This window comes from Lampris incognitus, chromosome 5, assembly GCF_029633865.1.
Source record: "Lampris incognitus isolate fLamInc1 chromosome 5, fLamInc1.hap2, whole genome shotgun sequence".
NCBI classification, from domain to species: domain Eukaryota; kingdom Metazoa; phylum Chordata; class Actinopteri; order Lampriformes; family Lampridae; genus Lampris; species Lampris incognitus.
Genome location: NC_079215.1, coordinates 68,642,239 through 68,668,319, shown reverse-complemented (window position 1 = coordinate 68,668,319; position 26,081 = coordinate 68,642,239). Strand labels below are relative to the sequence as shown.

General features: G+C 46.6%; 1 protein-coding gene across 6 annotated transcripts in view; it reads left to right on the top strand.

The window, feature by feature from the left end:
- LOC130112272 (atlastin-2-like) overlaps positions 1-26,081 on the top strand; it is a 33,277-nt gene continuing 7,196 nt past the window's right edge. For all 6 annotated transcript variants that reach the window (XR_008810223.1, XR_008810225.1, XR_008810224.1 and 3 more), the window contains exons 1-7: positions 1-78; positions 8,721-8,977; positions 11,360-11,494; positions 18,233-18,337; positions 18,612-18,662; positions 20,214-20,270; positions 22,929-23,021. Coding sequence is in view for 3 of the 6 variants with exons in the window: in XM_056279564.1 (XP_056135539.1) it covers positions 9-78; positions 8,721-8,977; positions 11,360-11,494; positions 18,233-18,337; positions 18,612-18,662; positions 20,214-20,270; positions 22,929-23,021 (768 nt within the window). In the remaining 3 variants the exon portion in view is untranslated. The remainder of the gene's footprint in view (positions 79-8,720; positions 8,978-11,359; positions 11,495-18,232; positions 18,338-18,611; positions 18,663-20,213; positions 20,271-22,928; positions 23,022-26,081) is intronic.

Here is a 26,081-nt window from a genome sequence, read left to right as displayed (position 1 = left end):
GGGTCAAGATGGCGGAGAGCAGAACGAAGCGTCGGAACCAAGCTGAGCAGAACTGCTGGAAGAGCAACGTTAATGAAGGTATTTATGAATTTAATTAGCCCCACGCCAAATGAGACAGCGGGCTGTGTGAGGAAGAATAGCCGCATGGAGCCCAGCGAGGGATCTGGAATAGAGATTATTTCAATGTCAAGCTTTCTAATGAATAATAACAAGTATTTTTATGAAGAATAAGGACATGGGTTTTATATTTTAGATGATTCCATTCGTCATCTTCTAATAAAAGTAAGGTCCTGGCGATGCACAAGGGTTTGTATTGCAGCTGTTTTAGTCTGCTTGTGTTCTAGATGATATGTAGCTGGTTTGTGTTCTAGAAGACAGCAGTTTGCGTTGTAGAGGATTCTGTGGTGTGTATTATAAATGACATGGTTGGTTTGTATGTTAGATTATATTATAGTTTTTATCATAAATGATATCATAGTTGCTTTGTATAATAGATGCTATTGCTTTATTTTTTGTATCAAAGATTATATTCTGTTTTGTGTTTTGTTGTATGAAATTATGAAATGATACTGCAGGCAGCGTTCCGCTCAGTAACCGCACCATCTCCTCCCGCACCCCGCTCCGATGCCCGCATCACAGGCTTCATATTCCCAACCCCTCTCCATGCGGAGGCTGCAGGCAGGTGTCCTGTGATGGGGGCCATTTAAACTAATAAGCCGCGGCTCAGTGTGATCCTGACTGCTGCCATCACCAAATGACCAACGGTGTGTAATGTCGGGATGAAGCAGCCATTCACACGGCTCTTTTCTCTCGGTTAGCCGGTCGGCTAATGTAGCTGCTAGCTTAGCTGCTGGCTGGCTCCAGCTCGTTCTGTGTTATTAGCCGAGGGACTAGCTTAGCTGCTAGCTGCTAGCTTAGCTGCTGGTTGGCTCCAGTTCGTTCTGTATTATTAGCCGAGAGGCTAGCTTAGCTGCTAGTTTAGCTGCTGGTTGGGTCCAGTTCGTTCTGTATTATTAGTCGATGGGGCTAGCTTAGCTGCTAGTTTAGCTGCTGATTGGCTCCAGTTCGTTCCGTATTATTAGCCGAGAGGCTAGCTTAGCTGCTTAGTTGGCTCCAGTTCGTCCTGTGTTATTAGCCGAGGGGCTATCTTAACTGCTGGTTGGCTCCAGTTCGCCCTGTGTTATTAGCCGAGGGGCTAGCTTAGCTGCTAGCTTAGCTGCTTATTGGGTCCCGTTCGCCCTGTGTTATTAGTCGATGGGGCTAGCTTAGCGGCTAGTTTAGCTGCTTATTGGGTCCCGTTCGCCTTGTGTTATTAGTCGATGGGGCTAGCTTAGCGGCTAGTTTAGCTGCTTATTGGGTCCCGTTCGCCCTGTGTTATTAGCCGAGGGGCTAGCTTAGCGGCTAGCTTAGCTGTTATTGGGTCCAGGTCGTTGTGTATTGCCGTTTCCAGATGGCTCGGTATTGTTCTTTTGGAACATTTGTCATTCATCGAGCCGCCGCTGCTGCCGGGGTGTGTGTGTGTGTGTGTGTGTGTGATGTCTTTGTTGTGTAAGCACGGCGAGGCGGCAGGTTTCCTTTTAGCTGGTGGAGAATAACGCCAACATGTCACCTGCTGAGGCTGAGGACAAATGACGGGTACGGAGCCGGGGCGGCTAGCCCGGCGCTAAAGCTAAGCGGCGCCACACAGCCACCCCCACCCCGCCCAGGGGCTCAGCTGTGTCGGCCAGAGGAACAGCCGATTAAGCGGCGAAGTTACAGCAGAACCGGAGTCAGAATCCTGCATTCGTCCTTCCCCGTGGGGAGGCCCCCCAACCGCCCCCCAACCGCCCCCTAACCGCCCCCTAACCGCCCCCTGAGCCCTGCGTGGAGGTGAGGCGTACTGGCTTTTCTCGGGGATTTCACTCCGCGTGTGTTGACTTTCCACCTGCCGATTCAAAACGTGGGTTTTTTTTCCCGAACTAAGCAAAAGTCAGAAAGTTGAGTAAAATCAAACGTTCATTTCAGCCTTAAAACCTGTCAGCAGATTCTACTTTCCGAGGGTCGTTTACTGACTAATTAATTACAGGATAAAGTTGTTTGTCATTACGCATGCGCAGTGAAGATGAAGTGGTTTATTAGGGTCGTGGGACGTTACTGGGGGAACTGGTCTGTTAGACTACTGGTTTATTAGGGTTGTGGGATGTTACTGGGGGAACTGGTCTGTTAGACTACTGGTTTATTAGGGTTGTGGGACGTTACTGGGGGAACTGGTCTGTTAGACTACTGGTTTATTAGGGTTGGGGGACGTTACTGGGGGAACTGGTCTCTTAGACTACTGGTTTATTAGGGTTGTGGGACGTTACTGGGGGAACTGGTCTGTTAGACTACTGGTTTATTAGGGTTGGGGGACGTTACTGGGGGAACTGGTCTCTTAGACTACTGGTTTATTAGGGTTGTGGGACGTTACTGGGGGAACTGGTCTCTTAGACTACTGGTTTATTAGGGTTGTGGGACGTTACTGGGGGAACTGGTCTGTTAGACTACTGGTTTATTAGGGTTGTGGGACGTTACTGGGGGAACTGGTCTGTTAGACTACTGGTTTATTAGGGTCGTGGGACGTTACTGGGGGAACTGGTCTGTTAGACTGCTGATTTATTAGGGTTGTGGGACGTTACTGGGGGAACTGGTCCGTTGGACTACTGGTTTATTAGGGTTGTGGGATGTTACTGGGTCTGTTAGACTACTGGTTTATTAGGGTTGTGGGACGTTACTGGGGGAACTGGTCTCTTAGACTACTGGTTTATTAGGGTTGTGGGACGTTACTGGGGGAACTGGTCTGTTAGACTACTGGTTTATTAGGGTTGGGGGACGTTACTGGGGGAACTGGTCTCTTAGACTACTGGTTTATTAGGGTTGTGGGACGTTACTGGGGGAACTGGTCTGTTAGACTACTGGTTTATTAGGGTCGTGGGACGTTACTGGGGGAACTGGTCTGTTAGACTGCTGATTTATTAGGGTTGTGGGACGTTACTGGGGGAACTGGTCCGTTGGACTACTGGTTTATTAGGGTTGTGGGACGTTACTGGGGGAACTGGTCTGTTAGACTACTGGTTTATTAGGGTTGTGGGATGTTACTGGGGGAACTGGTCTGTTAGACTGCTGGTTTATTAGGGTTGTGGGACGTTACTGGGGGAACTGGTCTGTTAGACTACTGGTTTATTAGGGTTGTGGGACGTTACTGGGGGAACTGGTCTGTTAGACTACTGGTTTATTAGGGTTGTGGGACGTTACTGGGGGAAGTGGTCTGTTACACTGCTGGTTTATTAGGGTAATGGGACGTTACTGGGGGAACTGGTCTGTTAGACTACTGGTTTTGTCTTGTTTTTTTCTGTTTTTCTTTCTCCACTTTCAGTCCCACGCCAACACATTTTTAGCAAACTGTGGTTTGCCCTAATTTAAGAAACTTATTTGGTCATATATATATATATATATATATATATAATCCAATTAGTCAAGTAAATTCTTTGAGACTGTCTCATAAAGAATTTGACTAACTGGATTATTTTGCTCCTTATTTGTTGAGCACTTTCCCTACCATTGGGTGTGTCTTTTAACAAAGTTATATACTATATATACATATATACATATATATGTATATAAAATCATGACCCTGCCAGTTGCCTGTTGAAGATGCTGCAATTAATTTTGGCTAACATGTTTTTTAATCTAACCTTGTTTAACTAGGAAGAAAATCTCTTCTACAGATGTGCCCTGGTCCAGATAGATGTCAACATGGCTGCAGACTAACATACCACTGTACAAGCAACCCAAAAAACCAAACCCACCTAGTAATTAATGTTAGCGTTAAATAGCAAGGCAGCCGACTAGCCCCACCACCTCTGCAACCCTCCACGAGCTGAAGATGATTAACTAGTTCTCCATTCTGATCAGCGAAGCAGGAACTCTGTGAATGCCCCCCATGCCACCAGTCTGTAGGGCAGTACTGAAGGAAATTCACCCCAAACCAACCGCACACCCGTGGCCTCCCCTTTTGTGTCCGTCCACCTGCTTGCTTGTGTAGCCGGACTGGATGTGCTGGCTTGGTTGGAAGATAGAGAGATGTTTCTGCAGGGCAGGACAGCTTGGCTGATGGGAAGCTGGGGGGCAGATCGGGATGCAGCTACAGCACAGTTCAGAGGTCGGTGTGACCTGTTTGACCCTGTGCTCTCCTGACACAGTTCTGTCCAAGAAAGCATTTTCTTCAGAGACTCGTGGATAATGCAGTGTTAGATGATGCCTTGAGATGAACCAGAACTCCTCTGACCCCAGTCACCTGTCGGTGGACTTGTCATCGAGCCATGTTGGCGTCGTCTCTGCTGCTTGGTTGTGTGGCTACATACAGGAGTATACAACCGGCTCAGTTTGATTGACGCTTGCTGGACCAATCGCACTTTCATACTCCATGCCGGAGAGGAATTGTTTGGAAAGTCCTCTTTTTGTTCTCTTCCCAACTTCTGCAACATGGAAGGAGCGGTGTGGAAAGTTGATAATGCAGTGTAGTGTGTGGGAACGCCTGACTTGTGTCCTACTGTCGAGCAGCTGGAACGTCAGCTGCGGCTTGATGCAGAAGTACAACAGGGCCGCTTGTGTTTGGAGTGTCTATTAAAGTGTAACCCGGCAGTCTGGCTGCCTTGTGGTTGTCTGTCACATGGCCCTCCGCTGTGAACATTGACCCGAATGAGCCGGTTATCACGGGACTGGAGGGGTGATGGGCTCCGGTCTGGTGGTTTAGTTTTTCAGTCTCGAAGCGCTTTTATGACGCTGTGTGAATCTGCTGCCTTCATGCCTCTCTGGAAGAGCAGACTCTTGTTGGAGGTCTCTGAATTAACAGTGTGTCAGAGCTGCAGCACCTGATGTTTGTCCAGCGCTAACATTTGCCACTCACTGGCGAAATAGTTAGCTGCCTTACAAATAAACAAATCTGAACATGTCTGATAGGTGAAAGGTCATACAATATCAGCTTTATATTGGTGGGTAAAAAGAGGCTGTTTACAGTTCACTCGCTGAACGTCTTTCTGTCCTGTGGATCGGGAAAGTCGAGGTGGAGGAATTGCTCCTGAGTTTCCACCACAGAATTCCCTCCTAGATGGTTGGGAGTGCTGACTTGCAGTTGAATTGAATTCACCCTGAGGGCCTGTAGAACCTGATAATGTAATAAATCCCCAATAATGTAATAAAAATCTGCTCTTGAGTCCATTGAAAATGCAATAAAACCTGATAATGTAATAACTCCCTGATAATGTAATAACTCCCTGATAATGTAATAAAGTGCATTTCCCAATAATGTAATAAACTTTTTACCAATAATGTGTTACATTAACGGGATGTTATTAGGGTTAGGGTTAGGGTTAGCTATGATATATAGTTTATTACATTATTGGGAAATGCACTTTATTACATTATCAGGGTTATTACATTATCGGGGATTTATTACATTGTCAGGTTCTACAGGGCCGGAGCAGCCAGTGTGTCTGTGAATTAAACTCAGTGTGGTGCTGAAGTGCCCATGAGCAAGGCACCATATCCCTTCCTGCCATTACCCTTCCCCTTATAAGTCTGTCCGGCTAAATGTGTCGGAGGAGTTCCTAAAATGGAAGCCGGAGTTCGTCAAAGGAGAAATCCTGCCGTATATGGAAAGCTTAAAACCCAATCCCTGGATAAAAGTGTAAAGGCGACCGTCCACTGTTTCCCCGTCTCCAGCCCGCTAATGGTTTCCACTGTTTCCCCGTCTCCGGCCTGCTAATGGTTTCCAAAGTCCATCACCTGCCGTCATATTTTAGGAAAGGTCAAACTTTTGGACAACCCCACGAGCAAACTGTGTTGTTACAGCACAGTAAAGGGGCGTGCAGGAGAACTGACCATGCCAGAAACAAAGGATATTAACTCCTCAGTTCAGACCTGATGGGGGACCGGACTTCTCTGCTTCTGTGGACTCTCTTCAATATGTCTTTTCAACTTGAAACGTGTGAATCCTGCTGCCTTCATACAGATCTGAGGTAGCCACCGTTCCCTGAGTCCTTACTGAGTTGCCAAAGTAGATATTATCAGTGGCGGCAGGCCAGTACAGGGCGCTGGGGCGACGCCCCCTTCAGATATCAAGAGATGAAAATCTACTTAAACACGTTTAATATAATGTAGTTGTATAACGCCGATAATGATGAAATCAAAGTGTTGTCAGTCTGTGAGCGCCTGTCAGCAGCATTACGTATTGGTTCAAACGGTGTTTGGTTGATTCCTGTCTGAATACATATACTTCCTGTCTGAATACATATACTTCCTGTCTGAATACATGTACTTCCTGGGTGAGGGGCGCCGGCCGAACCATACCTCATGTAAGCTCTCAAACTTGTGGCGAGCAGGTGACCTGAGGCTGCTGTCTGATTGGTTTCTTCAGATTTTCCAGACACTCCCACTTTTATTTATATATATTTTTTATCTAATGTGATTGGACAATTCTCATGGCTGTCAATCATGTTCGCACCCACCGTGACGCCTCGTCTCGACTGTCAATCATCCACCGTCTACAACCCCTGAAAAGCTCTATAGGCTCCATGGTCCTTCTTAATAGCTCTGTGACTGTGTGGGCATTAAAGCAGCTGGCAGGTGTGCTGCAACAAGGTAAATTGCGCCCCCCCCCCCCAAATGTTTTTAGCAGCAGCCGCCACTGGATATTCTGCTATTCTGTGGCACACGGGTCCGCTGAAGATATTTCTGGATGATGTTAGTTTCATGTGCTGAGCATGTGTGAACGTAGCAGTGTGTCAGTAAAACCGAAGCTTTGCTCTCATCAGCACCGACTCCCAACTCTGAATAATTAAAGCTTCAGCTGGGAGTCCTGAGACCGAAGCTCTGCTCACATGTCTCATCCTCCGCTTGCTTGGATGAAGAGAAGGTTCTGAATAACGCAGAGGGTTCCCGTCCTGGTCTCTGGTCTGGTCTGGTCCTGTCACATCGGGCCAGCCATGCTGGCTCCATGGCCCGGCCACTCGGCCAGCTGCAGATAGCTGTGGGAGACGGACGAGATGCCGACGGCTCCTGGATGGATTCTGGTGTGTTTCCATGGTGAACTCAGATCAGAGGACATCACCCCTGCTGCATTATTTATCATGGTGTTCACTTCCATCCACAGGCACCAGACCTGCTCACTGAGTCCTTCCAACTAGACCTCAGTGATGAGCATGTTCTGAATGGCATTGGTTCTTCTCTCTGGAACCTCATCCAGAAAGACAGAGAGCCTCCCTTCTGCTGCAATTATAACAAACGCACATCTGGTCAAGTTTCATCAGAAAGTTCTGGAAGCATGTAAAACTCCATGCTCCTCTTGTCAGTATACGTTGTAGATATGGAGCAGGTGGAGCAGGTGGTAGACGTGGAGCAGGTGGAGCAAGTGGTAGACGTGGAGCAGGTGGTAGACGTGGAGCAGGTGGTAGATGTGGAGCAGGTGGAGCAGGTGGTAGACATGAAGTAGGTGGAGCAAGTGGTAGACATGGAGCAGGTGGAGCAGATGGTAGATGTGGAGCAGGTGGAGCAAGTGGTAGACGTGGAGCAGGTGGTAGATGTGGAGCAGGTGGTAGACATGGAGTAGGTGGAGCAAGTGGTAGACATGGAGCAGGTGGAGCAGATGGTAGACGTGGAGCAGGTGGAGCAAGTGGTAGACATGGAGCAGGTGGAGCAGATGGTAGATGTGGAGCAGGTGGTAGACGTGGAGCAGGTGGAGCAAGTGGTAGACGTGGAGCAGGTGGAGCAAAATGGGAAGCTTTTACATGTTACATAGAATAACAGTACACACATATGTAGAACATGAATGTTATGAACCCTGCTCAGGGTAACAGCTGTGTGTGTGTGTGTGTGTGTGTGTGTGTGTGTGTGTGTGTGTGTGTGTGTGTGTGTGTGTGTGTGTGTTTACTGATGGTCAGTGTTGGTCATATGAAGCTTGGTACTTCAAGTCATGATGTTCATTCTTCTGTCTCTCTGCCGATCTGTCTCTCTGCCGATCTGTCTGTCTGCCTGTCTGTCTGCCTGTCTGTCTGTCTGTCTGTCTGTCTGTCTGTCTGTCTGCCTGTCTATCTGTGCATATGTCTGTCTGTCTGCCTGTCTATCTGTGCCTATGTCTGTCTGCCTGTCTGTCTGCCTGTCTGCCTGTCTCTCTGCCGATCTGTCTGTCTGCCTGTCTGTCTATCTGCCTGTCTATCTGTGCCTATGTCTGTCTGCCTGTCTGTCTGCCTGCCTGTCTGTCTATCTGCCGATCTGTCTGTCTGTCTGCCTGTCTATCTGTGCCTATGTCTGTCTGTCTGCCTGTCTATCTGTGCCTATGTCTGTCTGCCTGTCTGTCTGCCTGTCTGCCTGTCTCTCTGCCGATCTGTCTGTCTGCCTGTCTATCTGCCTGTCTATCTGTGCCTATGTCTGTCTGCCTGTCTGTCTGCCTGCCTGTCTGCCTGCCTGTCTGTCTATCTGCCGATCTGTCTGTCTGTCTGTCTGTCTGTCTGCCTGTCTGCCTGTCTGTCTGTCTGTCTGTCTGTCTGCCTGTCTGTCTATCTGCCTGTCTATCTGTGCCTATGTCTGTCTGCCTGTCTTGAGCACCATGGTGGAAAGTGATTTATGGACCTCCCCTCGTCATTTGAAGCTTTATGTCTTGTAAAGTCAGACAGTGAACCAGATCTAATGAGCCTGTTGGTCTCCAGGTGGTTGTGGGTTCGATTCCATCACATCAGAGATGAGGCCCGACGAAGAGGAGGAAGTGGGTGTGGCCAGGCCGGTGCAGATTGTGGTGGCCCATGAGGAAGACCACAGCTTCTCCCTGGATGAGGAGGCATTGGAGAGGGTGCTCCTCCAGGAGAACATCAGAGACCTGAATGTGGTGGTGGTCTCAGTGGCCGGAGCCTTCCGGAAGGGCAAGTCTTTCCTGCTGGACTTCATGCTGCGCTTCATGTACAACCAGGTCTGCCTGTCTGCCTGTCTGCCTGTCTATCTGTCTGCCTGTCTGCCTGTCTGCCTGCCTGTCTGCCTGTCTGTCTGTAGTCTGTGTACCATGTGTATCAGTATGTACTGCGGTACTATGTTAGTACTGTTAGAGGTCCTGTTGTGTGTGTACCACCTGTATCAGTATGTACTGCTTAGGGGTGGGACGATATGAAAACCTGATGTCATGATTATCCTGGCCAAAATAGTTGTGATTCACGTTATTACCCCGATAATCATCAAAATATGTTAAAACCCTTAAAATGGCACAAAAACCTGCTGGGATTCCTTTCATACCTCGGGGCAAGACCCCACAAGAGCGGGACCCCGATGGTCGCCTTAGCTGGGTAGCTCTGCAAGAAGGGCCTGGTGCCAGATTTATTAATCGTCTCAATTCACACTGACTCGGACCCCCCCCCCCGACCCCCCCCCGTGTTTTTTTACTCTTCAAGTCTGTTTGTCATCGTGTTTAGTGGAGTGTCATATGCATAGACAGTTGTTTAAATCACGCCCATATTTTGAACTTATTAACGTACCGACATGAACTGATCCAGGTTCCCAGTCTGTTCACTATAGCCAGACTTTCATTTAGCTTTCTTCATGTTAGCACACAAAACCTCTGCAACTTGAAAAGGTGGTAGTGGTTGTCAGGAATACAAACACACGTGTATATCAACAATATGTTGAATCAAAATTTAACAGGCAAGTAGCAAGAATAGACAAAACTCTACCCATTTTCTATGCCTCTTTGTTGCTGACAGTTTGTACTTCCCAGAGCAGTCGTCGACATGCGGTTGGGTGGGCATTTACAGAAGGCGGAGTCCGTTTGGGTTGGATGACAGAGCGCTTATTACACACTGCTCACGTTGGCTCTCTTGCGGTGGGGATTCCTGGTTAGAACCAGCCCGTATCCCAAAGTTACGGATCTGACTCGCCGACACTTTTTTCAAGTCACTTGTGAGGATTTTCACCATTAATCCCCGTCTACGATTATCCCAATAATGGAAATTCATCCCGATCAGCTTTTTGTGAGTGTTTTTTTTATTGTGATCCACGATAAAATCCCATTTTCCCCCCCATCCCGAGTACTGATACGGATAATTCTCATGATTAGATGACAGGAATAATTGAAAAAACATGTCATGAGTGACATGGCTGAATAGAAAACCAGCAACAGTTTCCATCCCTGAGGACCTGATTGAGAACTGCTGCTGTTAAGCACTTCACTGATTAGGACTCATTGTTGGCAGTCTTGTGGCAGATGAGAGGCTCTTACACAGCAGCAGTGGATGCCTCAGCTCACACTCTGTTATTTGGATGTACATCATAATACACCTCAGACAGCAGCCTATCATGTGTGTGTGATGGAGGGTTGAGGTTCCAAACACCACCGTGACCTAGACGCTGACCTTTGACCTCTGCCATTTAATACCTGAAGGGCTAGTGAGGTCTGGAGAGCATTCCGGATTAGGATTTGTGTGTTTCTGCTGCCTTGGGATCTCTTAAGGTTCAGGGAATGCCGGTAATCCCTTGGAGCAGCCCTGTTAAGAGGATTTGAGCCACACAATGTGAAGCTCTGTGGCCCTCCTTCAGAACCGCCCAGGCTGATCCAGCATCGTGTCAAGAAAATCTGTGTACCCCTGAACTCAGGTCGAGGAGGGGTCGAGTGGAAAAGAATGGAAAATTTGGGAAACCATAATGTGTTTTTGCATTCTCGGAAAGTTTTAAGAGCTGTGCAAATATGTTGGGTGATGTACTGAAGAATAACTTCTGATTAACATTACATACATACACATCTTATAAATGGAGCGCATTTTATAGAGCGCTTTTCTTACTGCAAAAGCCACTCAAAGAACTTTACAATTAATTCGTGCTTCACATTCACCACCACCCCCCCCACCACCACACACACACACACACACTCATACACTGATAGCGGTGTCAACCATGCAGGGTAACAACCAGCTCATCGGGAGCAGTTAGGGGTTAGGTGTCTTGCTAAGGGACACCTCCACATTTTTTCCAGGAGGAGCCAAGCATCGAACCGGCTACCTGGTCACCAGATGACCTGTTCTAACTGCTGAGCCACTGCCACCCATGTGGTAATAGAGCCAGTGTTATAAGATGACCTGTGAAGCTAGCTATAGAATAATGTTCCTGTATAGAGTGATGTGGTCTAGCTGAGGCATGTTGTCTCAAACTGTTCTGAGAAAAAGGATTTTGGAGCTAAATGCTGCTTGGTAATATTCTGAGTAGAAGACCTCTTTATTGTCCCTCTCTTTTCCTTCTTTTTCTTTCCTTCTTTTACTTCCTTTGTCTGTTTTAATGTGTCTATGTCTTTAACCTTTCCGTCTGCTTGTAGTCTGCCAGCTGTTGGATGGGTGGGGATGAAGAGCCTCTGACTGGTTTCACATGGCGGGGAGGTTGTGAGCGGGAGACAACAGGGATTCTGGCCTGGAGCGACGTGTTTGTAGTGGAGAAACCAAACGGCTGCAAGGTCAGTCCACATGCTAGGAACTACATTTCATGCAACTGTTCAGAGAGAATTTACATTTAGCTTTTACCCAAGACAACCTATTTGTTTAACCTCTTAAAGTCAAGGGGAAGTGGAAAATGCCTGTTTTAACCCGTTTATATCAAATCCCAGTTCATACTGTGCACCTATTTAACAATATATGCTAAGTCCGCGGTGGTGTAGCGGTCTAAGCATCGGCTTTGTGTCGATGCAGTTGCCCACTGGGGACTGGGGTTCGCGCCCCGGTCTCGTCAGATCCGACTATGGCCGGACTCGATGAAGCAGCGATCATTGGCAGGCGCTGTCTTCGGGAGGGGGGCGGAGTCGGCTTGTGTTCGTCACGTGAATGCGTCTCTGTGTGTGTCGGAAAAACAGTGGTTCGGCTTGGAGTCGCCTTGTCACGAAAGTGGGGAGGCGCTTTCCTTCGAGACTGCCGGCCGGAGAGATGCAGTTGGCGAACGCATGCAATACGAGGGTGGGTGTTTGAATTAAAATAGGGATCGATTGGCCACTAAATTGGGAGAAAAAAGGGAAAAATCTGAAATAAATTTTTAAAAAAAAACAAAAAACAATATATGCTAAAAAGAAATAAAAAAGTCAATTTGTATTTTTATATCAAAATCAAATCATGTTTTCTTCCTATAAAACAGAATGACACGAGCTTACGTAGGCCTGAAGCTGCTAGTTTCAACCAATAATATCATGACATCCATCCATCAATCAGTCTTCAACTTTTAGCGTCACAGAGCTAAGATTCATTAGTTAGCTAGCTAGCAACACTCCCACTTTCCAACGTTCAAGTCAAATTCCTCCCAACATTGTCTGTCCTGTTTCACTCGGAAATAAGTCACGATACAGAAGTCAGACTCTCAAAATGCCGTTTCAGCTGGACTTGACAGTAACAGTCCTGAATCTCCTGGTTTTTATGTGTCTTCTATAGATGTTGGTAAGGTGAGTGGTGTCTGAGCTCCCTTCAGAGTGAAGGAGGGTCAGCAGGGCTGTGGTGTCAGAAACAAACCAGAAAACCTGGTGGAACCTGAGTTGTACTTACTGGTGTAGTACTGTGTGTTGGTGAAGGTCTTCTACCAGCTTGTTCTGTCATATCTGCTGGTTAGACACAACACCTTCACTTCTTCTTCACACTCAACACTACCTGCCTTCTTCTTCCTCATCTGGTTGCTATGATGAAGATGGAAAACACTTTGCAACCTATCATTCTTCCTGGTGAAGTCCTACCAAACACTAACCATTCACATCAAATATGACTAAAATCTTGTTGGAGAAAAAAACCCTTCAACGCCAAAACCTGTTTAGAGTTGTGTTCTTGTGGAAATAGTCAAACACAAACCGTTTCTACTTAATCAAGCTTTACCGAACATTTTCAAAAGTTAACAATGGCATACAAAAGGTTACAAAAGTCAAAAATAGTCTTGCTGATGCATCAAGGGAAATCTTTAAGAGGAAGCTCAGTGTACCTTGAAATGTCCGCGTATCCAAGGCTTTTATAGCCTTCATGTGTGGACATCTATCATGAGTTATCTTTCCTGTGGCCCTTATGCGTATGTCCTCTTTCGTCATCTTACAATGCTGTGCCTGCAAACATTCCCAAATCCTCTGTGACTAGTACACGTGGCCATGGAAACACTAGTTAATGGTCACGCCTATTTGCATATGTGTAATTTTTGTCCTGTCTTTTTCTTCTTTTTCCAGATTTGCAATTTGGAACGATGGCATCTTTTTCTGTAGCTTAGTTTTGCCTTCTTCTTTCATTCCCACAGTCTAATGTGATGAACCACCATGGTTCTCTGTTTTTCCCACTTGTCATCAGCTAGACTCAACTCCTCCTCAAGTCTGTCTTTGACTGGGGTGGGCAACCCTTTAAGAATTAGCTGCCAGAACAGCAGTCTAGTAGCTGGGCTAGTGCCCCATGGCTCGTCTATCTGTTCTCTCCACAGTTTGGTCAGTCTCTATAAATTCTTCCGGTTCTTCTCCATCTTTCAACTTGGAACCCATCAGTTTGGATGCCTCTGTCTGAGTAAGGTAGAGTTTTTTTCAGGGCTGCCCATATCTCTCTGCGATAGGGATTAAAGGGCGTAGTCTCACCATGTCCAGCCAGGTGTTTTAGGTCATTTTATAGACCATACATCTAGTCAGCATCTACTTTATGTTGCTGATACACAGAGTCAAATGACAAGTTTGGGACTCGAACTCGTCTATCCATGCTTTTACACCTTTCTTGATGTTAGGCAGTTTAGAGTACAACAGTTCCATATCAGTTCCAGACCATGGCACTTACTTTGCTTGTAGGCCATTTGTGTGTGGTGACACCAAGAGTGGAGCAATGAGGTCTTCTCCATCATTTTCCTCAGGGAACTTGGCTGGTGTCCAGCTTGCATCGTACCTGTCTAGGGCTCGTCTCATTCGATGTAAACATCTCAAAGATCTAACAGCTTCCACTTGAGTCTGGACATCTTCGGCTATAGAAAGGTGTCTTTGAATGATATCGGCCATAATGTCATCTTATGTCATCTTATCTAATGTCATCGGCTGGGGGAGCCTGGCCTGCTGTGTCCGGTGGGCCCAGGGACCACGGCCCTGCCGGAGCTGCACCTGAGGAGGAAACACTGACGGCGGTCTGACGGGCTGTGGAAGCGGGGCAGGCTAAGCTAACTGCTAGCCCATGCAGACCGGCAGTTCCGACAGTCGTCCTGGCTGCTGTTCGCTCTCTGGACAGTGGAATTTGTGGACTGTGTTGTACTGAGTGGACTGTGTTGTTAACTGTTTGTGTGTTTTTGTTTGTTTTTTTGCTTTGTTCTCTCTGTTTTTGTATGTTTTTGGTGGTGTTGTTTTTGGGAATGATGGATGTGTGTTTTTGTCTTTTGTGTCGCACTGCTGTGGGCTGGGGGAAACTAAGAGTTTCATTTCTTTTGTGTATGCAAATACATGAAAGTAATGACAGTAAATTGTCCCTGATTGACTGTGTTCCTGATCTTGTTCTCTGGTCCAGTCTCCAGTCTGTCAACCCTTTTCTCTTTTGTTGTGTGCATTCATCGATGTGAGGGTGTGGTTCTGCAAGTGAGTCACTAAGTCATTTTCTCGCGCTTTCATTGCCATGTCGAGATTATCTTCCACTCGTTCATGGTTGACAGTCCTGCCTACGTTGTAGTGTCCTCCCACAGGACCAGTGGGGGATTCAGAGGATTTGGTCCACCAACTGCCTTCACTGTTTCCATAGTCGGCCCTCGCCTTACCTCCTGTGGTGGGGTCCTTCTGTATGGCCCCGCCATAGAAATTTAAAGCTGCCACTTCATCTGCCTTTTTCCGTTTTTCCCAGTGAGCCGCCTGTCGAAGCAGGGCTGACGTCATACTCCCTACTCTTGAAAAGTTGTGGGACTTGGTGCCCCTTACAGTCCCCCAAGAGTGGTGTCAGACAGGGAGCAGTTCACTTTAGGGAGAGGGTGGTCGTTGGGTTTCCATGTAGTTGGTTGAACTGGGGTCAGTTGACGTTGGCCTTGTAGGTGGCCCTCAAGCTGAAGGCCTGGCCCAGATTTCTTCATGTCATATCCTCTTGCAGGAAAGCCCAGCTTGAGTACATCTTCACATACTATGCTGGAAGCATTTCAGGGGGCGTCATTGCTTCTGGCTTGTTTTGATTGGTGTCAGTGACAAGAGGTGCTACCTGAGGCGGATCCTTACATGGTTTTTGGTTTCTAGGAACCACGTCAGCTTTCCATTTTGCCAAGGCTAGATAATGTGGGCCCAGATTTGTCTTTCATAATCGACTTCATTTGGAACGTGTTTTGTCTTGTAGGGCAAGTGCTGTTTCAGCAACAATGGAAGTCCTCGTGGCAAATGAGCCGTCCTCTGGACATAAATGCAGGCAGGCAGCAGTCCCGTTTACTTCACTCTTGAGAAATCTCCTCTCACGCTTTTCCATGAAGTCTTACCATGTACTGTAACTGTGTTTCATCTTAAGGACTGTCAGTGTCTGCCATATTAAAAATATCAGTAACTGCCCCAGGAGACCCCCTTAGTTTTCATTTATTTATTTATATAGTTACATATTTATTTTTATTTGTTTGATTAGTTTTTCTGTGGTTGTTTATGTGTTATTATGGCTATTATTATCTTATTTATGTTCAATCAGTACAAGTACCACCAGCAGTGTGATAATAAGAAAAAAGAGCGAAAAAGAAAACAAAAATACACAAAAAGTATATAATTCAGCTTAATAAACAAAATAAAAGAAAGGAATAGGTGCTGTTATTGTGTGCGAGATCATCAAAAAGGTAAAGAGGCGTTTAAGCTGTGGTGCGAAAGAGGAATTTCATCAGGGGGTTAAAACCTCAATGTGACGTAATAAATCCTAACGTCTTAATCAGGAATAAACATATAATTGAAATAGTCGAGATGACCAAGGGAATAAAATCTGAAATGTAAAATAGTAAATGTTTAAAACGAAACTAATAAAATAAGCCACTTTGAAAAATACAACAAGAGAAACTGAGTAAGGTCAGCCATAGAACTAAAGGAGATGCCTGTTGGCAGTGAGTCTTTACACTCTAAAGCGCAGTTCTCATAAAGACATGCAGAACCACAGTGGCCTGGTTCTCCCCCTTTTCATTTGTTCCCTCTCAACACACAAGACCTTTCCCCCCAGCATTTGACATCCAATATCCAGGCACTCCCCCAGGTAGACTCTTCCTCCTCAACAACTCTGGCAGACACCTCAAAACCTGTCAGTTGACCAGTGATCACAGAGCTTCACCAGCACAGAGCTCGACTACACAGAGTGGTCCCATGGCTTAACCAGCACAGAGCTCACCTACACAGAGTGGTCACATGGCTTAACCAGCACAGAGCTCAACTACACAGAGTGATCACATGGCTTAACCAGCACAGAGCTCGACTACACAGAGTGATCACATGGCTTAACCAGCACAGAGCTCGACTACACAGAGTGGTCCCATGGCTTAACCAGCACAGAGCTCACCTACACAGAGTGGTCACATGGCTTAACCAGCACAGAGCTCGACTACACAGAGTGATCACATGGCTTAACCAGCACAGAGCTCGACTACACAGAGTGGTCCCATGGCTTAACCAGCACAGAGCTCACCTACACAGAGTGGTCACATGGCTTAACCAGCACAGAGCTCAACTACACAGAGTGATCACATGGCTTAACCAGCACAGAGCTCGACTACACAGAGTGATCACATGGCTTAACCAGCACAGAGCTCGACTTCACAGAGTGATCACATGGCTTAACCAGCACAGAGCTCGACTACACAGAGTGATCACATGGCTTAACCAGCACAGAGCTCACCTACACAGAGTGGTCACATGGCTTAACCAGCACAGAGCTCGACTACACAGAGTGATCACATGGCTTCACCAGCACAGAGCTCGACTACACAGAGTGATCACATGGCTTCACCAGCACAGAGCTCGACTACACAGAGTGATCACATGGCTTAACCAGCACAGAGCTCGACTACACAGAGTGATCACAGAGCTTCACCAGCACAGAACTCACCTACACAGAGTGATCACAGAGCTTAACCAGCAGAGCTCGACTACACAGAGTGGTCACATGGCTTAACCAGCACAGAGCTCGACTACACAGAATGATCACAGCGCTTCACCAGCTCAGACCTCGACTACACTGTGATCACAGAGCTTAACCAGCACAGAGCTCGACTACACAGAGTGGTCACATGGCTTAACCAGCACAGAGTGAGGACAGGGCTAAACCAGCACAGTGTTCGACGACATAAAGTGAGCACATGGCTTGACCAGCACAGAGCTCAGCACAGAGTGAGCACATGGCTTACCCAGCACAGAGCTCGACTACACAGAGTGATCACATGGCTTACCCAGCACAGAGCTCGACTACACAGAGTGATCACATGGCTTACCCAGCACAGAGCTCGACTACACAGTGATCACATGGCTTACCAAGCACAGAGCTCAACTACACAGTGATCACATGGCTTACCCAGCACAGAGCTCGACTACACAGTGATCACATGGCTTAACCAGCACAGAGCTCGACTACACAGTGATCACATGGCTTAACCAGCACAGAGCTCGACTACACAGAATGATCACAGCGCTTCACCAGCTCAGACCTCGACTACACTGTGATCACAGAGCTTAACCAGCACAGAGCTCGACTACACAGAGTGGTCACATGGCTTAACCAGCACACAGTGATCACATGGCTTACCCAGCACAGAGCTCGACTACACAGAGTGCGGTGGAATGTTCATCATGAGGACATAAGGATGATAAAACAGCATTTTGAAGTAAAACACACATGATATCTAACAATAGCTATGGAAGAATCTGTATCTAAACAAATATGTATGATAACTGGCACATTGAAGACGAATGACGGTTATGTTTGTATCCAGTGAAAGAAAACATGAGCTGACATCCACAAATAAGTGAAACCAACATTACAACACAGGATTCCCAAACGTAGGATTGTACTCCTAATGTTAATGTAAATCTGTTGACCTCAGTGTGAGGGCAGCAGCAAAATATCCTCTAAGGTCGATGAGTGTTGGGTAAATGGATAAACGTCACCACTACAGTCAAGTGGTCCTGTTGTTTAGTCAGAATAACTACCTGGTTGTCTGCCTGTTTCTGTCAGTTGTCTCTGATGTTGAGCGGTCAGAAAGTTTGCAGTGGTCCTGTCTCATCTTGTTGTAGGTTGCAGTTCTCCTAATTGACACCCAGGGGGCGTTTGACAGCCAGTCCACCATCAAAGACTGTGCCACGCTGTTTGCTTTAAGCACGATGACCAGCTCCGTCCAGGTTGGTCTCCTGTTAACCCATTAATTCATAAAGCTGCTCTGGTTAGCTTCCTGTTATGCTCTGGTTAGCTTCCTGTTATGGTCTGGTTAGCTTCCTGTTATGTTCTGGTGAGCTTCCTGTTATGCTCTGATTAGCTTCCTGTTAGCCTTCTGCTTGCCAGCGCTCTGAATCTGTGATGATCTCTAGATGTCACCACGTTGGTGCCGTTAAGTGTCAAACGTTTTAGAGAAATGATGAAGAACTTTACTGTTGTTTTGTCTTCTTCTCCTTCTAGGTGTACAATCTCTCTCAGAACGTCCAGGAAGATGACCTCCAGCACCTCCAGGTGAGCCTCAGTGTCCTACTGGTCTGATGTTGTATTTCCATGTTGGGATGAAGGGAGTTTTAGCAGAATGTTCTCAGCATTCAAAGTTCTGTTCTGTCTGCACACCAGAGCAGGGGACCATACATATTCAAGTCTACAATTTTTTTTTTTAAGTCCAAAGTAGTAGTCCAAAGGGGCGGCAGTGGCTCAGGAGGTACAGCAGGTCATCTTGTAACGGGAGGGTTGCTGGTTCGATCCTTGGCTCCGCTGGTAGAAATGTGGAGGTGTCCCTGAACAAGACACCTGACCCCTAACTGCTCCTGATAAACTGGTTGTTACCTTGCATGGTTGACGCCACCATTGGTGTGTGTGTGTGTGTGTGTCTGTGTCTGTGCGTGTGTGTGTGTGTGTGTGTTTAAGTGTGTAACTTGGGACAGTAGTTGCCACTACTGCCATACAGTCGTTACTTTTTTTTTTGGGGAATTTTCCCCCTTTTTCTCCCCAGTTGCATCCGGCCAATTACCCCACTCTTCCGAGCGATGCCGGTCTCTGCTCCACCCCCTCTGCTGATCCGGGGAGGGCTGCAGACTACCACATGCCTCCTCCCATACATGTGGAGTCACCAGCCACTTCTTTTCACCTGACAGTGAGGAGTTTCACCAGGGGGACGTAGCACGTGGGAGGATCACACTATTCCCCCCAGTTCCCCCTCCCCGAACAGGCACCCTGACTGACCAGAGGAGGCACTAGTGCAGCGACCAGGACACTTACCCACATCAAGCTTCCCACCCGCAGACACGGCCAGTTGTGTCTGTAGGGACGCCCGACCAAGCCGGAAGTAACACGGGGATTCAAACCGGCGATCCCCATGTTGGTAGGCAACGGAATAGACTGCCACACTACCCGGATGCCCCGCTATCCAGTCATTTCTTGATATGAGGAAGTGATTTCCTGTTTCCTGGCTCTGTTTGTTCCAGTGGGGATTAAGGAGTTGAGATATGAATGAACCTGCAGGAGAAAGTGTGTTTGTTAGATCAGTCTGACTAAAACTCTCCACCTGTACTCCACCCAAGCTGCTGTCCTCAGCACCCAAGCTGCTGTCCTCACCACCTTGTTTACTCCAGGACACGGAGTGCATTCTATTCTTTTACTCTTTAGTTGCTCTCTTTGTTGATTTTAGTTTTCTTTTATTCTCTTGAAGTGTCCAGCTACATTGAGAAGTACTGTGTAAAGTATTATTAGTGTGATGAGAAGTACTATATAAAGTATTATTAGTGTGATGAGAAGTACTGTGTAAAGTATTATTAGTGTGATGAGAAGTACTGTATAAAGTATTATTAGTGTGATGAGAAGTACTGTATAAAGTATTATTAGTGTGATGAGAAGTACTATATAAAGTATTATTAGTGTGATGAGAAGTACTGTGTAAAGTATTATTAGTGTGATGAGAAATACTGTATAAAGTATTATTAGTGTGATGAGAAGTACTGTATAAAGTATTATTAGTGATATGAGCAGCCACCTCCTGGACGTTCTGGTGTTAACAGACTGTTTGTTTTCTTCTTCTCGCAGCTCTTCACAGAGTATGGGAGACTGGCCATGGAAGAGGTTTACGAGAAACCTTTTCAGGTGAGCTCTGAAATGAAGAATCCCACCCGCTCTAGACAGCATGATGAACCAGATGTCACACTGACATGGAGGGTGGCTCTGGTCTTCTCCTCCACTGACACTGATCTCAAACAGGCGAGCCCATCCACAGAGTGGACCGTGGAATCACAGCTCTGGAGACCGGTGTGCAGAGGTTAGACCGGTGTGCAGAGGTTAGACCGGTGAGAGGTGTCAGGCCAGAGTTGGAAACAGTGATGGTGGCAAAGACAAAGTCATTAATCTTACAAGCCACCTTAATTTCCATGACAACACAATGCACAGTGCTGCCGTCATGTGACTCCTGTGATGTGACCTCGAGAACCAATATCCAAAATGGTGCAATGACCTCCTGGCCTCCATCAGAACTCTTGACTCACTTACTTCCTTTAAGAAAAGCCTAAAAACGTTCCTCCTTAAGGCCGAGCTTCTTCCTGAACGGTCGGTGGTTGCAGCATATTTACCTGTGACCTGGCACTGGCTGCCTCTGTTGTGCCATATTACTATATCATATCATACTGGTGTCTGTTCTAAACCCGTTTCCTGCTGACAGTAGCTTGCCTCACCATTTCACCAGTTTTTGCACTTTGATTGTTCCTATGACGCAGGGAAAACTCGGCGTATGTAGACTTAACATCTGGATTTCGTACGCACTCTTGGCTGTGATTTAACTACTGTGTATCGTGCTACTCTTACAGTTCCTAACACTCGTTCTTTTCTGCTAATTACTGACCCCCTTGTGGTTTGCTTTGGCTAAAAGCATCTGCCAAATGACTAAATGTAGATGAGAACCAACTTCAGCTTTCGCTGTTGTTCACAGTTCAGCTGAATGGTCTCATTTATTTATATATATATATATATATATATATACACCTCTGTGATGGCCTGGCGGCCTGTCCAGGGTGTCTCCCCGCCTGCCGCCCAATGACTGAATGACTGCTGGGATAGGCTCCAGCATCCCAGCGACCCTGAGTTTGGGTAATGGATGGCTGGATGGATACACATACCTCGCCCTCCAGAGCTGTGATTGTACCGTCCAGTTTCTGGACGGGCCCACCCTTTTGAAATCCCTCTGAATGGGAAGGAGGTGAGGGCTGTTCTCTGAGAGATCTGTGTGACTGATGAGATTATAAAACAAGTTCCAGAGGTTTTTAAAGGACAGCGGACTGGACCCTCCTGAATGAATAAATGACTATAGATTCATGTAGTTTAACGTTACAGTGTTTTTAGAAATCCCCTCAGAATATTTCCACTTTTTCCAGTGTTAATCAACCATAATGTAAAACAAACCTGACACACAGATGGGTGACACGTTACAGGAAAACCCAACATAAGGTGTCTTAGTGAGGTGTTGGGCCACCACGAGCCTCCAGAGCAGCTTCTCGATGCTGCTTGTTATAGATTCTGCAGGTGTCTGAACTCTGCTGGGGGGATGGACACCATTCTTCCAAAGAACGTTCCCTCATGTGGTGTTTTGATGGTGGCGATAAAGAGTGCTGTCTAAAACGTTGGTCCAGCATCTCCCATAGGTGTTCAGTTGGGTGAGATCTGGTGACTGCAAAGGTCATGGGATATCAGTAAATCACATCTACCTAATCTTCATCCTCATCAAATCATTCAGTGACCCCTCATGACCTGTGGATGGGGGCATTGTCATCCTGGAAGAGACCCCTCCCATCAGGATAGACATGTCTCACCATGGGATAACGATGATCGCTCAGAATAACTTTGTATTGATCTGCAGTGATCCTTCCGTCTAACGGGATAAGTGGACCCAAACCATGCCAGGAAAATGCCCCCACAGCATAAACCCGGACCCCCTCACTGTAGGGGTCAAGCATTCAGGTTTTTCCTTTCCTTTGTCACCCGTCTATGTTTTAACCCCCAGTTTGTTAACTAACAGGATTATTTTTGTTGACAGAAGTTATGACTAAAGTTACCCATCCATGGCCTGGTTTCTATGATGAAAATCAGCAAATAACTGAAATAAAAGTTCAGCCTTAATTCTGACCCGAACTCAGACAAAATGACATTGGGCAGGCATGATGGAACCTGTTTTTAATCAACATAAGAAATCAGAGATGTTTTTTAAATTGTTGTTGCGGACATCGGTGTATGCTCAATAATCCAGGAACGAAAACCAAAGAAGGTTTCAGTACATCTGAGTACATCTGTCGCCATATACAATGCTGTGATTGCAGCTATTCCCCAGTCCTCTGTGAATTGTACACATGGCCATTGAAACTCTAGTTAATGGTCACACCCATATTTGCATATGAATCTGGTCATTGGTTTGGGTCATTATGCCACTGTATTGTTTATAAGGGTGGGGACACCTGCAGTCAGTTGAGACTGAAGAGGTCACTTAGGTGATGATGAAACATATCTGTCAATAAACATTGTGTCCAGATGAACTGAGTCAACCTTCTTTGACGGTCCTGACAATCTACAATGAAAAGTATTAGTTAAAGACCTGACCATCTCATAGTTAACAATTTAGAGGTGAGTTTTGATTTAGATTTTATCATGTTTTCATTGTGGAAAAAAGTCCACATTTTTTATTTTATAGAGGGGATAAAAGTAGTGACCGCAGCTCAGATCCTGGATCTCTGTGTAAGCTGAAGTCTTTTTCCTCTGAAACAGACCCTGATGTTCCTGATCCGAGACTGGAGTTATCCCTATGAACATCCCTACGGCCTGCAGGGAGGACACAGCTTTCTGGAGAAACGACTACAGGTATGTGGTCCAACTCTCTAGAACAATTCTTCATCCATCAAAGCTGTCTCTACCAGTCATCGAGAAACTCTGTGAACAAGTTCCTCTCAACTATGTCCAAACACCTAGAACGTAACAACAAACTACACAGCGAGAACAAAAACCACACAATAAACGAAGACGATGTTTTTGGCTGGACTGCAACAGCGAGGCCAGACCTACACATGCGGTTGTCTGTGAGTGAGTGACAGTGAGCACCTGAGTGAGTGATTGAGTTTCACCATTAGTCAGACGGCCGAGTTGGAGTTTTTCCGTTGTCCGTTGCTCTTTCAAAATGAATTGACGCTAACAGAGTCAGAATCAGATTTATTGGCCATGTAGGTTTGCACACACATGGAATTTGACTCATTTGACTCAGGTTTTGTAGCTCTCTTAGTGTACTTAACATAGTATAACAACACAACAATCTTCACATATATACACAGGATTGACTTATACAGGCGAAATAAGAGGCAATAAAGTGCAATGGTGCAGAGAATATATCAGAGATGCTGAAATAAAAGTCAACCAGGTTACTTACATATATGCCTGAGGTAGGTGAAAATGACAGTGTACCAGTATATGTACAATGTACAGTACAGTATATACAACATGTACAATAGAATATATACAACATGGTTGGATTTATTGACAGTGTTAAGTGTTAATTTGAATGACAGCCTGCAGAAAGAAAGTGTTTTTATATCTGGTTGTTTTGGGGTACAGTGCTCTGTAGCACCTACCAGAGGGGAGGAGTTGGAACAGGTTGTGACCAGGGTGTGATGGGTCTGCAGTGATGTTGCCTGCCTGTTTCTTGAGTCTGGAGGTGTATAAGTCCTGAATGGAGGGCAGGTTGGCACCAATGATTTTCTCTGCAGACCTAACTGTCCGTTATGGTCTGTCCCTGTCCTGTTTGGTGGCCAATCCAAACCAGACAGTGATGATGTGCAGAGGACAGACTGGATTATTGCAGTGTAGAACTGAATCAGCAGTCCCTGAAGTAGGTTGAACTTCTTGAGCTGGTGGAGAAAGTACATCCTCTGCTGGGCCTTTTTGATGATTGTGTCTATGTTGGATGCCCACTTTAGGTGCTGGGAGATTATGGAACCCAGAAATCTGTAGGTTTTCACCTCAGACACCATGCTGTTGAGTATGGTGAGGGGGGGACAGTGTTTGGGGGGGGGCTCCTGAAGTCCACTGTCATCGCCGCAGTTTTGAGCATGTTCAGCTCCAGGATGTTACTGCCACACCAAAGGGCCAGCTGTTCAACCTCCCGTCTATATGCAGACTTGTCACCATCCCGGATAAGGCCAATGATGGCTGTGTCGTTCTCAAACTTCAGGAGTTTAACAGACGGGTCTCCTGAGGTGCAGTCACTTGTATAGAGGGAGAAGAGTAGAGGGGAGAGCACACATCCCTGGGAGGTGTCAGTGTTGATTGTCCGGGTGCTGGATGTGATTTCCCCCAGCCTTGCCAGCTGTCTCCTTTGTCAGGAAGTATTTAATCCACTGGCAGATGGGGGCTGGTATAATGGGCTGGGTGAATTTGGAGTGGAGGATATCTGGGACGATGGTGTTGAACACTGAGCTGATATCCACAAATGGGACCCTTGCATATGTTCCTAGGGAGTCGAGGTGTTGGAAGATGTAGTGCAATCCCATGTTGACTGCATCCTCCACTGACCTGTTTTCTCGGTAGGCAAACTGCAGGGGTTCGAGCAGGGGGCCTGTGATTTCCTTCAGGTAGGCCAACACCAGTCTCTCGAAGGATTTCATGACCACAGACGTTAGGGCAATGGGCCTGTAGTCATTTAATCCTGTGATACGGGGCTTCTTGGGGACTGGGATGATAGCACAGCTATTTTCAGGTCTTTCCAGAGATGTTCAATGGGGTTCAAGTCTGGGCTCTGGCTGGGCCACTCAAGGACATTCACAGACTTGTCCCAAAGCCACTCCTTCATTGTCTTGGCTGTGTGCTTAGGGTCGTTGTCGTGTTGAAAGGTAAACCTTCGCCTCAGTTTGAGGTCCTGAGCGCTCTGGAGCAGGTTTTCATCAAGGATCTCTCTGTACTTTGCTCCATTCATCTGTCCCTTGATCTTGACTAGTCTCCCAGTTCCTGCCGCTGAAAAACATCCCCACAGCATGATGCTGCCACCACCATGCTTCACTGTAGGGATGGTATTAGCAAGGTGATGAGAGGTGCCTGGTTTCCTCCAGACGTGACGTTTGGCGTTCAGGCCAAAGAGTTCAATCTTGGTTTCATCAGACCAGAGAATCTTGTTTCTCATGGTCTGAGAGTCCTTTAGGTGCTTTCTGACAAACTCCAAGTGGGCTGTCATGGGCCTTTTACTGAGCAGAGGCTTCCGTCTGGCCACTCTACCATAAAGGCCTGATTGGTGGAGTGCTGCAGAGATGGTTGTCCTTCTGGAAGGTTCTCCCATCTCCACAGAGGAACGCTGGAGCTCTGTCAGAGTGACCATCGGGTTCTTTGTCACCTCCCTGACCAAGGCCCTTCTCCCCCGATTGCTCAGTTTGGCTGGGCGGCCAGCTCTAGGAAGAGTCCTGGTGGATCCAAACTTCTTCCATTTACGAATGATGGAGACCACTGTGCTCTTCAGGACCTTCAAAGCTGTAGAATTTTTTTTGTACTCTTCCCCAGATCTGTGCCTCGATACAATCCTGTCTCGGAGGTCCACAGACAATTCCTTTGTTCATGGCTTGGTTTTTGCTCTGACATGCACTGTCAACAGTGGGACCTTATATAGACAGGTGTGTACCTTTCCAAATCATGTCCAATCCATTGAATTTACTACAGGTGGACTCCAATCAAGCTGTAGAAACATCTCAAGGATGATCAGTGGAAACAGGATGAACCTGAGTTCAATTTTGAGTGTCATAGCAAAGGGTGTGAATACTTATGTACATGCAATATTTCAGTTTTTTATTTTTAATAAATTTGCAAAAATTTCTACAAAACCTTTTTCGCTTTGTCATTATGGGGTATTGTGTGTAGATTGATGGGGGAAAAATGAATTTAATCCAT